This window comes from Pseudomyrmex gracilis, unplaced genomic scaffold (genome assembly GCF_002006095.1).
Source record: "Pseudomyrmex gracilis isolate BER0280 unplaced genomic scaffold, ASM200609v1 scaffold_74, whole genome shotgun sequence".
Classification (NCBI taxonomy): domain Eukaryota; kingdom Metazoa; phylum Arthropoda; class Insecta; order Hymenoptera; family Formicidae; genus Pseudomyrmex; species Pseudomyrmex gracilis.
In genome coordinates, this window is record NW_018020658.1 from 658,774 (window position 1) to 674,631 (window position 15,858).

The 15,858-nt window shown below is 39.0% G+C and overlaps 1 protein-coding gene across 3 annotated transcripts in view; it reads right to left on the minus strand.

The window, feature by feature from the left end:
- The window catches only part of LOC109854910 (protein phosphatase Slingshot homolog 2), a 54,656-nt gene extending 38,833 nt beyond the window's left edge, over window positions 1-15,823 (minus strand). Inside the window, exons 1-3 of one of the 3 annotated variants that reach the window (XM_020428502.1) lie at window positions 15,640-15,823; window positions 12,702-12,921; window positions 9,077-9,135 (exon numbers count right to left, since the gene is read on the minus strand). In XM_020428502.1, coding sequence (XP_020284091.1) covers window positions 9,077-9,135; window positions 12,702-12,881 — 239 coding nt within the window. In that variant the 5' untranslated portion in view covers window positions 12,882-12,921; window positions 15,640-15,823. Of the gene's footprint in view, window positions 1-3,157; window positions 3,602-9,076; window positions 9,136-12,701; window positions 12,922-15,639 lie in introns of those variants that run through there. The other 2 variants (XM_020428503.1, XM_020428504.1) reach the window with 2 other exon arrangements.
- Between the last annotated feature and the right edge of the window lie 35 nt (window positions 15,824-15,858).

Consider the following 15,858-nt stretch of genomic DNA (forward strand, 5'->3'; position numbering starts at 1 on the left):
TTTCATCAAATCACGGATCAAAGATTTTACACCAGTCCGATCTGCCTGAAAAGAGTTAAAAAATAGAGCTATAGATAGCTAACTACTACTAGCTTCTCGATACTTTCGCGGAGTTGACGCTGTCAAATCGAACAACGAGAGATATTGAGGAGCCTTAAAAAGCTATAAACAAAAGCGTCGATTTGAACGAACAAACGCGCAAAGCGAAAGTTATACGTCTTCGAAGAAGCAAATTTACGCCGATCTTCTTTTGCGCGTCGGGAGCGAAAGTTTTTTTTATCGCGCTGTAATAATCGAACGAAAACGGATTTTATGGAGCGAAACCGTCTACTGGACAGAAGTTGAATCTACATAAACGAATCGAGCGTGTCATCGTGGATATTCGTCCGGAAAATTGATGGAAAGTAGCCGCGAGTCAACTAGATGAATAACGCGATTTCGATCGGCTTTAAATTGCTCGAGTAATTTGCAAAAAATAATAACGAGTCTCCGCGGAGGAACTGGATTATGTAAATAAGCGATTAATCCCGGCAAAGTTAACACGAGTAATCGCTCCGAGATAATGTGCGCGCGATTCCGAGGTAATTGTTATGCAATATCGATTATACAATATTGCTTTTTTTTGTAAATTTTTTTTTTTTTCAAAGCTTTTTGTAAAATCGACAACCACTAATGCAAACTAGTAAAAGAAACTAGTCATTTCATTACAAGACAATTGTGTGTATGTTTGTTGTGCGATGACGGAGTGAGTCTCCTTTTATTTACATACTTGTTAATGTAAAATTCAACAGCTGATGTTATTGACCGATACTCTCGATAATCACGTCCCGTTTTTTACAATATTATATCAAGATCAAAAATAACAATGTAACAACTTTGTAATAACTTCAATTAATTACATGTGTGTTCTATTGAATTACAGCGCCTTGAATTAAATGACAATATTTTTAGCAATGAAGTTTGTGTTTTACTATCATTTAATCAGCGATTCGTTATCTTCAGTTAAATAACTTGTGATTTCTTCTGGCAAACGTAATTATTAACAATTTTTCTCATTTTAATTTTACTACAATAAACGCAAAGCCAGAATCTCTTACTTTAAATATATGTCGCGTGTAATCGCAGTACGAAACGTCTCTTCGCACATGATACACAAAGAACAATTGTCATTTTCACGTTGCGATATTTTTTTTTAACCGGTTGTTATTATTATTATATATTTGTGGAGAGCCTTTGCCAACTCCTTTTTATAATCCATTAAAATTCCCAGACACCTCTAGCGAGGTCGGAGTCTCTGATTGTATAGACAACGATTGGTTAGGAACCGTTGGTCTCGAAAAAAAAGAATAAAGAATACGGTTTGTATGTCGGTGAAGGCGGCGTTGCCAAGCATCTTCTCTCGTCTTTAAACTGGACCAGCCGCTAACGGTAATGGGAAGCACATCTCCCGCGTAATTTCTCATCTCTCAATTAACTCCTTACTTGCGGAATCGTTGTTTTTTTTTCTTTTTCGTTATCGTGAATAAACGATATTTTGAGCGAAAAATAAAACGCTCTAATCGAGGATAATTGCGACATTGCGGAATATTATACCCAACGAGAAGAATATTTGCTGCAAAATGCATCGATGAAAAGAGCAAGTTTTGTTGCGTTTTTCATACACCGTTATTTCTTAACGGTTAATGAAGAAATCACCGGTAAACCAAAGTTTTTTTCACCACAAAAGTTGCAATTAAAAAAAAAAACAAAAACAAAATCACAAGAGCGATTCTTTCTTTTTGCATTCCATATTTGTTGGATGGAATTTTTGTGTCCAAGATACTCTTTTATTCAACCTTAAACTACCAAAGATAATTGTTAAAGATAATTCTAAGAGAAAGCAGAATGGACCGAAGTAGACTAATAAGATTAATTTAACTCGAACTTTTAAAAATACAAGAAAAATAGAAAATATTATGAGAATATATATTGTAAAATATATATATTGTATCTTACTGTAAAATTACACATACATATTATCGAAATACAAATCATCTGTACATAATTCTATCGAAGAAGACTCAAATGGTTGAAACGTTTGGAGAAAATAATATAATGATCCATAAGTATGAGCGTGTGCTCGAAGAAATTCTCCGTTATAATCCGTGGTAATCTTCTACATTGTAAAATAAGCAACTTTACTAGGATTTACTAGGATTACGGAGTATTATCGATCCGCTCCCCGTGCGGATTTAGCTGGTTGACGCGAAACGCCTATCGTGTCTGCATTTGTTAATATCTCGAAAATAACATCTGATTCACACGACACCGTTGAAAATAAAAAAAAAAAAGTCCTTTGTATTTTCACACAAATACGTGTGCGAGAGCACGTGTTAGCGTACAAGTGTTCGTTAACCGCTCAACCTTTTATACACGATTAATTTTTTTAGAGAGAAAATTTATGAAACATTGTGTTAGAATGCGATGTTGGAAATTGAATCAATCGGAAGCAGTCGATCATTAGACATGAAACAATTGCGTTTCCAACACTTTCACTTCCATTGCTATTTGCACAATAATCGGCGATAAACGTAATCAGATAAATAAACATTGACAAGACAGGAGTCAGACACACACAAGTGTCAGAGAAACGGATGTAACTGCTTGATATGCGCGAATTGTTAAATATTTATAAAAAGATCAATTAACATGTATACGTTCATAGAAGCTTGAAGCACGCTCAAGTTTCGATTAAAAGTGAAAATAACAGAGCATCTATTACGAAAAATTTGAGTCTAAGTCAACTCCGATCGGTATAACATTTATTTGTTTTTGGCGTTTTTTCTTTGACAGAAAAAAGAAAAAGAAAAAAAATTGTTATTTTTTCAGTTCAGTCTGAACGTTTGATTTATAATTAATTGAAACCGAACTACTAATTTCATATATTTTCAAGTTATATATGTATGATTTTGAACGAGAATGATATTCTTTTTTTAGGAACAATGCGTTATCATCTCAAAATAATTTTACCACGACATTCTCTTTTTCATTGATTTACTCACATTGGTGCAAATGGATAATTATGTATATGTTCTCTTTCTCTATCTATCTCTCTCTCGTGGCAAATAACCATTTAAACAAAATATCTTAAATCCTGATAAGATTTCGAAACGAGTACCTGATATACTGGATGTATCCGTGCCTGGCGTCCTCGAGCAGGAACCCCGCAGGGTTCCTCATCTCAATCTTTTCGTACACCATCGAATCAATCCACGGGAACCTGCTCTCACGATGCTCTCTCTATTCTCCCGTGTCTAATCACTCGACGCCATCAACTCACGGTTGTTACGCTGCACTTGTCCCATTCTAATCACTACAATTGAGGCGCACGGACGAACGCCCCGTAGCTGGCCGGAGTATGCGCGCATCTCTCGAGGCCACGCGTACTTCGTCGTCTTCTTTTTCTTTCTCTTCGCCCTCAGAAAACCGGCGGTTCTGAGAGCCGATCGAGCAAACACTTTGTCTCACTTCGCGCGACTTCTTACCGAGTCACACATCCGCGCGAGCGAAAGCGAGAGGAAACCGGTTTCTCATCGAAAAACAACGTACAACGTGGTGCGACGTCGCGGGACCAACTGAGGTTCTCTGACCAGGCGCAGGCCGGCTGCGCAGCGTAGCAGTCGGGTATTCCCCTCTCCATCGTGTGCGCGCGCGCCCCAACCGACGCGCAGATTCGACTCTCGGCAGCTTCTCGTTCGATCGAGAGGAAGCCGCGAGACAGAACGCGGGAGGAGGAAGAGGACGAGGAAAAGGATAAGTTTCCCTCCATCACGCCACTCGTAACACTTATCACGTGAATTTATTTAACGAATGTTGCATAAATAGCGTAAGATGATAAAAACAACGGATTTTTGTTTTTTAGTCGATAATGATCACAGCTGTATGCCGGTATTTTAAATGTTCTCTCTAGCTCTATGGAATGAAGAAAATAGCAAGAAGCGATCGTCGAGAAGAAATCTTGAAGAATCGTCGTCATGTGTTTTATCCTCGACAAAATCGATTGTCTGAACATCTCAACTAGCATTACTGGAAAAAAACTCGTGGTTTTATACAAGACAAAAAAATAAAAAAATTAAAATAATTTAACTCAAATATTTAAGACCGCATGTTTTTCTTTTCACGTCGAATGACCGTTAAAATTACACGTTTACAAGCGTTTTATAAAAGAAAGTGCTTGTACGCACTTTTGTGTGTATTTCGTTAAACATATCTCAATTGTTGAACTATCCGCACCGTTCGATACTTGAAAAAAAACATGCGATAATTGCTAGACAAAGAGACGATGGATGCCTCTCTTGTGAATTGCGTAATCCAGCCATGACATCAACATTAATCAGCGTTCCGTTTCTTTCTCAATCTTTTTCCGTTCCACATTTTTATAAACGCCGTAATAAGACACGGTGTGATTGTTACATGGCAAAACGAAAAATTTATGTTTCGCGCGTAAAGTGAAGCTCCGTGAAGCTCTTTCGATCATCAACGAACATCATCGATTCTCATTCCGGAGTTGTTGCATTGCCCTATCAAGTGTATTTGTAAAAACACGCGTTATGTGTTATACACGCGTACACATACCGAACATATATCTCATTAACAATTATCTATAATAAAAGAGACAATATTATATTAGTTTCAACCGCAAAAATACAGTTTCGTTATATCTGAGATTACAATAAGCCGGGCTTAACTTGAAACGTTGTTAATGATTAATGTTTTTACACGCGCGCGCGGCATCGGATACATGTCGAGCGCGCTTACAATTAATATTATTTATCACGTTCTGCCTCTACATCGAATGTACTACTTGCCGGCGAGTAATTTGCCGGCGAGTAATTTGCCGGCGAGTGTGGAAAAATGACCAATGAGAGAAGCAGATGAGAAGAAACTCGATGAGAAATCACATTGATATTCACGGTGCATCAAACTCTTACGTCATGCGTATCAACGACATGTTAAAGAAAGAGAGAAGATCTATCGGTTAAACCAAGAACTATCGGATTCGGACCGAGAAACGGAAATCTTCGCAGATCAGATATATCGTCGCGTCGAGTAGTTGAGCAAATTTACACATCTCTCGGGAAAATATTATTTGCAGCATTCTCGTGTATGTGTACACATGTATTTAATGGCGAGCGAGGCTAATAGCGCGTGCGAATATCGCGGTAAAATACGTGATATGAAAATTCGCGCCGCAAGATACACTACGTGTTGTATCGCTTTTTTTTATGTTTCCATCGGAAGGGAAGAATGACAAATGGGTGTAACGAACCCGCAGCTCGCTGTGGCTTCTCTTGTGGCCGAAGTGTCTCGTACATATTATCGGAGAAAGGGGAGAAACGTTTATTTCTACAGGATTGAGAATACGTTTTTCGTTCGCGCGTTTCCGGATTTCTTTTCTCGGAGAGTGCCGCTCTAAACAATGGGAAATTAAATCGCTTGGAGTGTTTATCAATGAAAAATCAATGAGCGTGTATTAATACGCTTGTTCGAGGCTGAGGGATAAATACTAAAGCAAAAAATAGCGGCGAGAAAAGGTCATACAAGTGCCAATTCAAGAGGAAGGTATCAATTCCAAGGGCGATTACGTAAATGACACACGAGCGCAACGGGAGAAGGGAGATGTGTGTGTAAATATTCCCGCGCGCGACACTCGCGCTTCTATCGACGTTCATCGTCGATGAACTTTCTATCGACGTTCATCTGAGTAGATGAATGACGTATTTAGATTCTAATTCTAAAGTTCAAAATATATATATTATCATCAGTTTCACAGCTCAGATATATTTTCCTTCAGCGCGAAAAAGTAGCGAAAAGTTCAACAAAAAGCGCGACCGCGCGCTAAAAGATTACAAAAGTTACGTAAAACAATATCGATTGTTTTTATTTAGTTGTTTAATTACAACAATTAAGATCGTGACGTTGAGTCTCGCCGCAAGATCGCCGCTTTGCCAAGAACTTTTGTTTCAAAAAACAATCGACCGATGCGTGGCGTGTGTTGCAAGACAAAATCCGAAACCAAATTAGCGGAGTTTCGGTGAGCGATTCAATCTCAAAAATTACACAATGTCGTTCTCGCATTGTTCGTACTCGCTGCGAGTGTACTCAGCTGAAATATGGATCAAGGTTACGTTATAACACGTACGTACATATGTATCGCGTAACAAACACATTCTGAAGAAAAAATCCGTAAATCAGCAAAAACAATGACATTATTTAAATTTCTTCATCTCGTTTTCTCTTGCGATGTCGCGCGAGCGTGCTCTTTAGAATAATTAGAATAATTAGAATTTCGATTATTCGTTTGAATAATTATAACGCGCGGTTATTTTCTTCTCGGCTATTATTGGAAACAAATTTTAATGAAACAAGTCAAGCCATTAATTTCGAAAGAAAATATTCTGCGTTATTCATTGCGATTTGCAAGTAACGTTCGTATAAATAATATCAATGCCAGAGGAAATATTATAATTAAAACCAGGAAAAAAAACAGAATTCTATTGCCGCATATACTAATCCCCTTATTAGTTATTTCTCTCCTCTCTCTCTCTCTTTCTCTCTCTATATATATACATATGTATTGCAAAGGATGCGATAAGTCACATGAAAAACTATCAAAACTCGTTAATACAACCGGCGGCTATAAAGAGCGATATATTATACACCATTATCCTTGCGTGACTCTTTGTTAGTGAAATTTACGAACGACCGAGAATCTTGTTCAAGGATAGACCGTGTTTCTCGATCGGAGCAGCAGGTCGTCAGAATTTCTCGCAAGCATCGCGGGTCTCTTCTCTCCCACTCGATACTCAAGGTACATAATCATCGTTTTTAAAAGTACAACGACGTTAACTCGCTTTTTAGCTAACTCTTACCGGACAATCCGCGTGCGTGTTAAACGCGTGTTAACAAGGAAAACGGGACAAACGGGCGTAACGTTGGGATCGCGAAAACTATTGAAACCGCAAACGCTAATGTGATTAGAGAGAGAAAATGCTTTGCAAAGTAAGCCAAGTATTGCAATGTTTTACGACTTGTGTACACAAACGTATTCGCGGAATAAGTATCGCGCGTACAATACGTCGGTAACTTAATTGTACGTCAGATGATGCAGAAAAAGTGAGAGGCAGTGAGGTCGAGATCCGTCCGAGAAATCGCGGCCGGTAAACACCGGATGCTTTTTCTTTTTTTCTTATGACCACGAGTGATTGAAGTTTTCCTCGTGAAGCGCGAGGCGACGAGGCGTGCAGAAAATTACCGAACAAGACAACGTCAGGGCAACAACAACGTCTGTCCCGTGACGGATACTAATGAGTTTGCGGTCGCGGGTTCGAAATCTATGGCAGGTCACACGGAACGTGAAAGTGCATCGCGTACCTACTTCGCCATTGTCCGGGACACATCGCGGGACGTGAATTGTACATATATACTCAAATGAAATATGTATTTCTCTTACGACGAGATTTGTTCCCTCGAACGTCGTGTTGCAAAATCAAAAGTAAGATTTTACAATAAAACGTTAGCAATTTTTGTTTTCGACACAGTATGTACTCGGGGGAGAAGTTAATAATTTAATATTTAGCGGGACAATTTTTTCCTAATGTGTCAATAATTTTATTAACAATTATCTGTGACGCGCTAATTGCGCTTCAATGACAATTATTTGTTGTCAGATGTTATTTAATTTTTCCAGACACTAATTATATAAGTATCTTTCATTTAATTCCAAGAGATTAATTTGACGAAGGATATATACTCGAGTTCTTATTATAGACGATGCTTATCATTAATAGTTTTGTTGCATCGCTTAGCATTTCGCTCTGGCAAGCAGATCGTATGTCTTTTCGTTGGCAGAGTCTGAACTTAAATCCGGCAAAAGGTCGTATATCGGATACGTGCCCTGTTTAAGTGCATTACGAACAACAAAAATAGTAATATGAATCGGTGCCAGCGACCAGACAGAGAAACGGTGATCGGCTGTAAATCGATTTTTTCGCACAAACGTAAAAATAAACGAAAAGCGTATACTATATACAACAATTTTGAACGATCAATCTAAATTTATTTATCCTGTCTATTAATCGCGATTTATACATATAAAACTTTATTGTCAGATTCATCTGTAGCAAACTTGCAATTTCATTCCGCGGCAACATCCGCAATTAAAAAACCCTTCTCGTACGGGAGACAAAAATCGTCTCACCCTCGTCGGCGCCGGAGCATCTCAATATCCGTTCGCGACGAGAGAGGAAGTTTTTTTTTCCCGCCCGTAAAGGCAAACTTCAATTACGTTTCCCACGTAATACGTAACGTTACGATCCGCGCGCGAAGCGAGATGTTACGCAAACCGCGCTGTAGAAAGTCGGACGATTAAGAGCGAAGCGCTTCTCCTTCGGAAGAACTTATAGTATAGAAGAGTGAATCGTGAAAATTTCCCTATTCGCACGCACGCGCGCACATACAAACACACACGTGACACGCACAATAAACGCGAATTGAAAATATATCACATCACGCTACGATATGTGTCGGAAAACACAAAGAAATTTCTATGAGAGCGCCGCGCGTTTTTTCCGAGGAGGGAACACGGTTACGTTAAAATCGAATTGCAACGGCTTGACAGCGACCGCGGAAGCGACGCAGCCGCGAAGACTTCCGACGAGGAAACGACAAAACCTGTTGATTAAATAACGTTGTTCTCGCGTCGCTTCCGCCGAACACCGTCGCAGCTCCAGGAACACGACGAAGATGCCGAGTTCTCTTGATTTCTCTCAATAAATTAGAAACTTAATAAAAGCGAAACACACACATTTTATCGAGAAACGTGATGTCGCGACGAACTTTTTGTTGCTTACACGTGTTTTGAGTAAAAACAAAAAAAAATACAATCTTTTTTTTGTAGTAAAAAAACAGAATCGAAAATCTTTTATAAAAATGAATAATTCATTAATACATTTTAGAATAACGTTTTTACTTTTTATGTAAAATATATGTCAAGTTTTTGCTATTTAAGTAGTGTGTTTATATAAGATAAACTCACCTTTTACAGCTTCTCGCAGTGTCGGTATCGTCATCGGCTGGTGCTGCCGCTCCTGAATCCTGAAACAAATAACAAAAAAGTTTTTACATTCAATATAATATATTAAAAACTAGGCGCATAATAACAAGACAAAACTGCCAGTTTTGTTTTTTACAAAATATCATCCACTTTTGATGACAACAAAGAATAGATGATAATTAATAGGAAGCAGTTTTTTGCGTGTTTCCTCTTTTCCCGCGGATTGATTTCCGTAACCGCCACCAGAAACTGCTCAACGAGCGTCGCGTTAATAATTCGCGGTGAAAGCATCCACAACAAAAAGGAATCGCGTCGGAATTACGTCAATACTAACTCCATGACAAAGGGAAATACGGACAACAAACCTTTACTCGTTTCTCCTTCCAAGCATAATTGAGGCATCGTGACAACCATCGTGGTGAACGGCACGGAACGGCTGAAAAACGCGAAGCCGTGTAATACTCAAAGGAGACAATGTGCGTGTCTACCGAATAAAATTGCGCGGTCGCGAACCGTTCAATTCGAAAGTTTATTACTGCTTCTGACGAATCTTCGTCGACAATGCGCCTAAACAAGTCCGTCTCTTGAAATATTTTCAACCTCCGTCTTTTTATTTTTTTTTCTACTTAGATACTTATAATAGAATTATTTCTCTTTAATGTTTTTTTGTTAATTGTAATTAATTTATTAGATGTAAACAGCTGAAAAAAAATTGCTTCAAATAACAAAGCCAAAAGATCCTGATAATATATCTGTTTATATGTCTATTAATTTCTCTCAATCATTCTGCCTTTCGTCCGGTACGGCTTTTAATTAGAACACACAAATTATTTTTCTTATCTTGAATTTACCAATTTATATGGAACAGTAAGTACTATGAATTACCTAATTGTTATAACAATAAATTGTGATAATAAATTAATTTAGTCTTAGTAAGCACCCGTTTTTTTTCCGTATTATTCAGCATGGCGACAATGTGCGGCGAGACATTTCCACGCGTCATTTAGCCGCTCACGTGGGCGTGTGTCTCGGAGCAGTGGCTCTTTTATTAATAAAGAGCATCGTAAATATCAAGGAGACGAGAAGTTCGAATCCTCCGCGCACATCACGTTATAGAGAAGAGAGGAGATTAGAGGCACGGTCGCGAAAAAAAAACGTGTAAAAAAATACGATCAAAATCAATACACGATACAGTTCGCGCAAAGCTTACTCCTTTCAAGGCCCGCAACGTGCTAAAAAAAATACGCATCGGCCTCCCTTCGGTAAGTGCACTTTGCTGTACGCAAAGAGCGCGGTGATATGAAATAACCCCTTTCCAGTCTCTTGAAACTGAGAATGCTCGAGCGAGCGAAGCGATTTGTATAGTCGCGCACGTTTTTCGCACGTTTTCGCGCAATACTTAGGCAAAAAAATTGCGTTCCAATCATTCTTATCAGGGTTAATGTTTTACAAGACAATTACATCGTGCAAATTGAATTTCGCGTCTGTCTCATATTCGTGTATACGAAGTGTAACAATTTGAAATCTACTGTTATAAGAAAATTTTAGAATTTTATGAAACTCGTCGAGAGTTTGCGAAACACACATGTGTCGCGCGATTATCTTTAATGAGAGAATCGTTCTTCTCTCGATTATCCTTATAGAGAGAGTCCTGCGACGTCACCGAGACACGCGCGCCGTTAAGAAAATTGATCGTGCGAGCGCATAAAACAGCCCGCGAAGCTATTAGCAGCGGTGCAGCGCGCAATTTTCCAATCCTTGCCTTAGCACCGCGGCTTAAAATAGAACCTTTCATTTGTTGAAAAGAAGATTGCGCCTGGCCTGAGAGACTGAGACTCTCTGTGTGTGTGTGTATGTGTGAGAGAGAGAAAGAAAGAGAAAGAGAGAAAGAGAGAAGCCCTGCAGGTTTTTAATTGTGACTTTCAAGGCGAACTGAATGCATGGCGAGATACACATGCAAAATGCATCCGCTGTAAGTGCTACAAGTGCTTCTTAATTTTAAATACCCAAGATTCCTGGATCTCGAAACATGAACGAGCGATAGTTTAAAAGTAAAAAATGTCACCGAACAATGTTGCGTCGAGTAATAGCAAGAATAAGTAAATAAAATAAATAATAATATTATATGTCTATATACATGTATATACACATGTGTACGATTTTTCAAGTATTCTCTGATTTTTTCAGATTTTTTCAGTATTCTCTTTTTAACTTGTCATCTTTTTTTTAATTTTAATTAATTTGCAAGTTTTATGTAAATTTCTATTTCCTTCTCGTTTATTCAGGGTGATGATAAACATACACTATAATAAAGTTCAAAACAGTAGCAGAAATAACTGCGTTATTTCTGATCCAGTGGAGCCTTACATGCTCTATATTTTTATTTTTTTCACTTTTTTTATTCTCAGGAACATTTATATTTTCTACTTTATTTAATATTTTTTCCGCATTAAAAGGTAATACTACTGTACGAATAATTTACAATTTCGAAAGCGAACGTTCTGACATTTATGTTACGCCAGTGTGGAAAGATATTTTTTGAATGTCCGAAGACTCTGTGAGAAATATGTAACGTCTATAGTGGATTTGCGGTTTTAGAATGAGCATTGCATCACGACACGCGACCTTTCCAGCACGCTTCCCACCCATCTTCGCGCTTCCAATAAACAAGAGGCACACTTCTGAAGTATTCGAGCTATTGCATACGCGATGCCCTAAAAAACACCGAAGCTCTCGTTAGTTTTCGCATTTGATTTACAATGCTTTTATGTAACCAGACAGAGTATCAGATTTGCAATGTTATCTTCAAAAAACACAAACATATACCGTATTAAAGATTTTCTTTTTTCACGCCTTTTTTACGTTTGAAAATAATCTCAAAACTCCTTTGTTATTTTTCAATGTCACAACAATTACACACGCGGCCGCGAAAATAACAGAAAATCTAATTTTGTACACAAGATTTATCTTTTTCGTCTCTTTCAGTAATTAATATAATTCTCTGTGTGACAACTTTCTGCGTCGCGCAGAAGTTTGCATGTTTTGATATTACACAAAATACACGCGCGTGTCCGCGTAATATTGTGTGTATCGCGCCATTGAAGTGACTTTCTCCGCTCGATATACATAATTTGCGTGTTGCTGATATGTTACATACGGCGGCGTATGCCGTTATCGTAGATCTTTTGATTATCTCCAAAGAAAAGTATGTGATTAATTCGAATAACGGACGTTGTTCACCTCAATTATCCCTGCAATCATACTTATACCTCCGAGACACGATTTTTCTCATCAAAACTTAATTTACTCTTGCCACGAACGCATCGCAGTTTTTTCAACCACATAAATTCGTTTCAACGAATACAAAATTTCTACTTTTATAAGATACTTATTTTTTATCTAAAAAAAAAGCCTCTACACAATATCAAATTTGAATACAATTGGGGAAAGAATGTTTTTTGAAAGTTTTTTGCCTCAAGATCTCTCAACCGCGCAAATCGAATTTTCCAATTTCTTTTTTGCAACAACTGCGCGAATCAATAAATGTGAAACTTCATCGGGGAACTTCAAAATAGAAATATCATTTCGTGTCGATACGAAATCTTACTTTTGCGATGACTTTGTCTCGCAATTGCGTGACGCGCGCGCCACACGCGAGTCTTCGCCCGCTGCCGAGTCGGTGACGATCGTTGCTCCAGAGAATGCTGGACCAGGGCGAGGGTGGTTGAGGTGGCGGTGGCGGTGGCAGTCCGTAGTGCAGAGAAACTTTCTGCTTCAGCACAATCATATCTGCCCTTCTCTCTGAATATCGACAAGTCTTCTCACTACTAAATGTAAATGTCGAGATAACGCGTTTTCCCGACGAACGTTTGTCCGCGTCAGAGACACAGAGCTATGAATCAGGATCGGCGATCGATTGACTCAGATATACGAGCGATTTCAGTTCGAATGGTCGAATTTTTTTAGGTCGAGCCGAGAGCGATCGCGTATTACGTACGCGCGGGGGTATGCAATTTCTGTCACACGTCAAAAATCACACAACGCAACGTGTTAATCGACCTTCGATTCACCGCAGAGATCTACTATCTAATTTTAATAAAGAGAGTGATAGGGAATCTCTAAATTTTCTCTTTAATTTGTAAAACAAAAATATCTCAATGTAAAACGCAAAATTACACATTACGATACATAGATAAATTATCTTATAAAATCAAATCAATTTTGATGACAATTAAAATTTCTCGAGTAATTCGTGCGCTCCATAAATATATATATGATACATTTGTCCCAATTAAAATCTCTACTTTGTTTTGATTTTGTTTTTTTTTTTTACGCATTGCTCGATGCCTGTCATCCTTTGCTCGATAATCACGTTATCGCGATTGCTCGCGACGCAAAAAAAATATGCAGCGGGCTTGTGAGATCTAAACCCTCGAAGAACAAACAGCGATAAAAAAAAAAAAGCGGTCGATTCGTGTGTGTCAAATATTACTCGGATCTCCGACTCTAGCTACCGTTATGCCGAGTGGTGGCCGACCAACTGAAAGTCCGTCGACTCCTTCGTCAAGGAAGGTCCGCGAGAGAGCGTCTCTCCGCGCGCGCACACACACCTTTGTGTGTTCTTTCGCGGCTTTATGCGCCAAGCGTGTGTCCGTCGTGTACGTGTGTGCTTTGCGCGGGTTGAGTTAGCAGCGCCTCCGCGACGATGTGATTGTCACCCCCTTCGGAACGTGGAACTCGCTCGAATGAAAGATCGTGCCAAAAACGCTGCTGGATCACAGCGTAAAAAGAGAGCGGGAACGAGATAAAGAAAAGCGAAAAATTGGGAAAGTGCAAGTATAAACTTTGACAACAAAACTAGTTCGACTTAAAACCCAATGTTTTTTTTTGCGATAACGAAGTTTAAAGATGACAAAATCTAAAATTTCTTACGCATCACGGACATTTGAAGAGTTAAATGATAATTACGATTCTTTATTGTAAATATATGTTGATTTTCACGAATAGAACTTAATAATGTCATTCTCTTTGAGGAAACAATTTCAAAAAAAAAAAAAAAAAAAAAATCGAAAGAAACTTTTGCACACTAATAACATTTAACAAAAACTTTTTAGACTTTTTTAAAACAATCTCCTTCTTTGTATCTGATAATCTAATAGATATGTATAGTAGTATTTTCCACGGTTAGATTTTAATAAAATAACATCGTATTTCTATCATTCGACTTTAGAAGCAATTAAGCAATTTTCAGCAATATTAATAACAATTAGAATATTGAATCTTTGCAACTGTGCGTGTATCACACGGTGATCTTGTTGATCGAATTGATAAGTCATCCGATAATAATCCGCTAATCGACCCTGATGATGAAAAATAAAAAAAAAACGAAATATAACGACGCGTTTATCTGTTCTGGAATTGCACAACTCCGCTATCTCGAGAAACGAAATGGTCATTTGTGTGCATCATCATCATCAGCGCTACACGTAATATTCATTCATTGATTTACTCGCGACAACAAAACAGAAAAATTTAGCGTCTTTTCTAATCGCGAAAAATACTTGAGTATTTGTCAAAATATCTTCGCGACAACAATAACCACAGGATCGCTAAGTCAACAGAGCGCAGATCGCATCGTTCCCCGAGTTACAGTCAATGTTCTAGGCACATGACGTTGCGCCACAAATTTTGCTTCTCATTGATTGTTATTGAAATAACTTTGTGTAGCAATTGCGAGCGATATAGATTTTTATGTACAAAGTGAGACAAAAACTTTGAAGTGACGATCGTGCGAACGGAAAGCAAAAGCGGGGGAAAACGAAAATGTCATGACAACGCGATGTCGTTAAATCACTTACGTGCAACAATACGATAACCGTTGGATTGATATCTCGTCACTGGCGTTTGCTTTGCGCGTGTGTGCGATTTGATCGTTTTTTAAAAGAATTGTGTTCAAGAATTCGCACGATATATGTACGTCGAAATCTTCGTCAGGCGACAAAAAAAAAAAACGCGCGACAAGTAAACGAAAATGCGATGTGATCGAGAATGCGGCGACGAGCGACAAAAAAGAAGAAAAAAAAAAAAACAATCACAGATCAATTCGGAGAGTGAGAGCGAACGACCTTATCTAATGTTTGTTTATGCTACGAGCTCTCTTTGTTTCGGCGCGCTTTTTGCCGGCCTTGGGACACGGTTGCTCCGCGTGTCGCGTGTCTAATCTACCTGTAACGCAGATAAGCGAGTGGCGCAAACTGGAACTTTAAATACTTCCACATTACCCTTTCTCTCTCTCGGCGCGCGATTGTCAGTACACTGCCAAATAAGGCAGAGCAGCCGGTCGTCGGGCCACTCGGAACGAGACGAAACGAGCCGAATCAAAGATAATCGCGAAACAAAATCTACGTTCGAAGTCCGAGTTAAAGTATTCGCGCGCTGTTTTGATTCGCGCGTAGCGCAAGTTCTCGTTTTTTTTTCGCTTACAAACGGCGTTGAAAATCATTCGTGGCGTCGCGTACACAAAGGAAAACGCAAACAAAACTCACCGAGCTCTGCGGGGAACTGGACACGCTCGGGGAACGCTGCACCGTGACTAACGCCATGGTCATGGATCGTCGCGACGTCCCAACGTCACAAGGCGACACAACGCTCGCTTGGCACTGTCCTCGCGCGCGCACGTACAAGATCGCGCCGTCAAGATCGTGGAAAACCCGTCATTTTTCGCGCACCTTCGACGGCATCACGCTCGCGGCGGCCATGTTGGA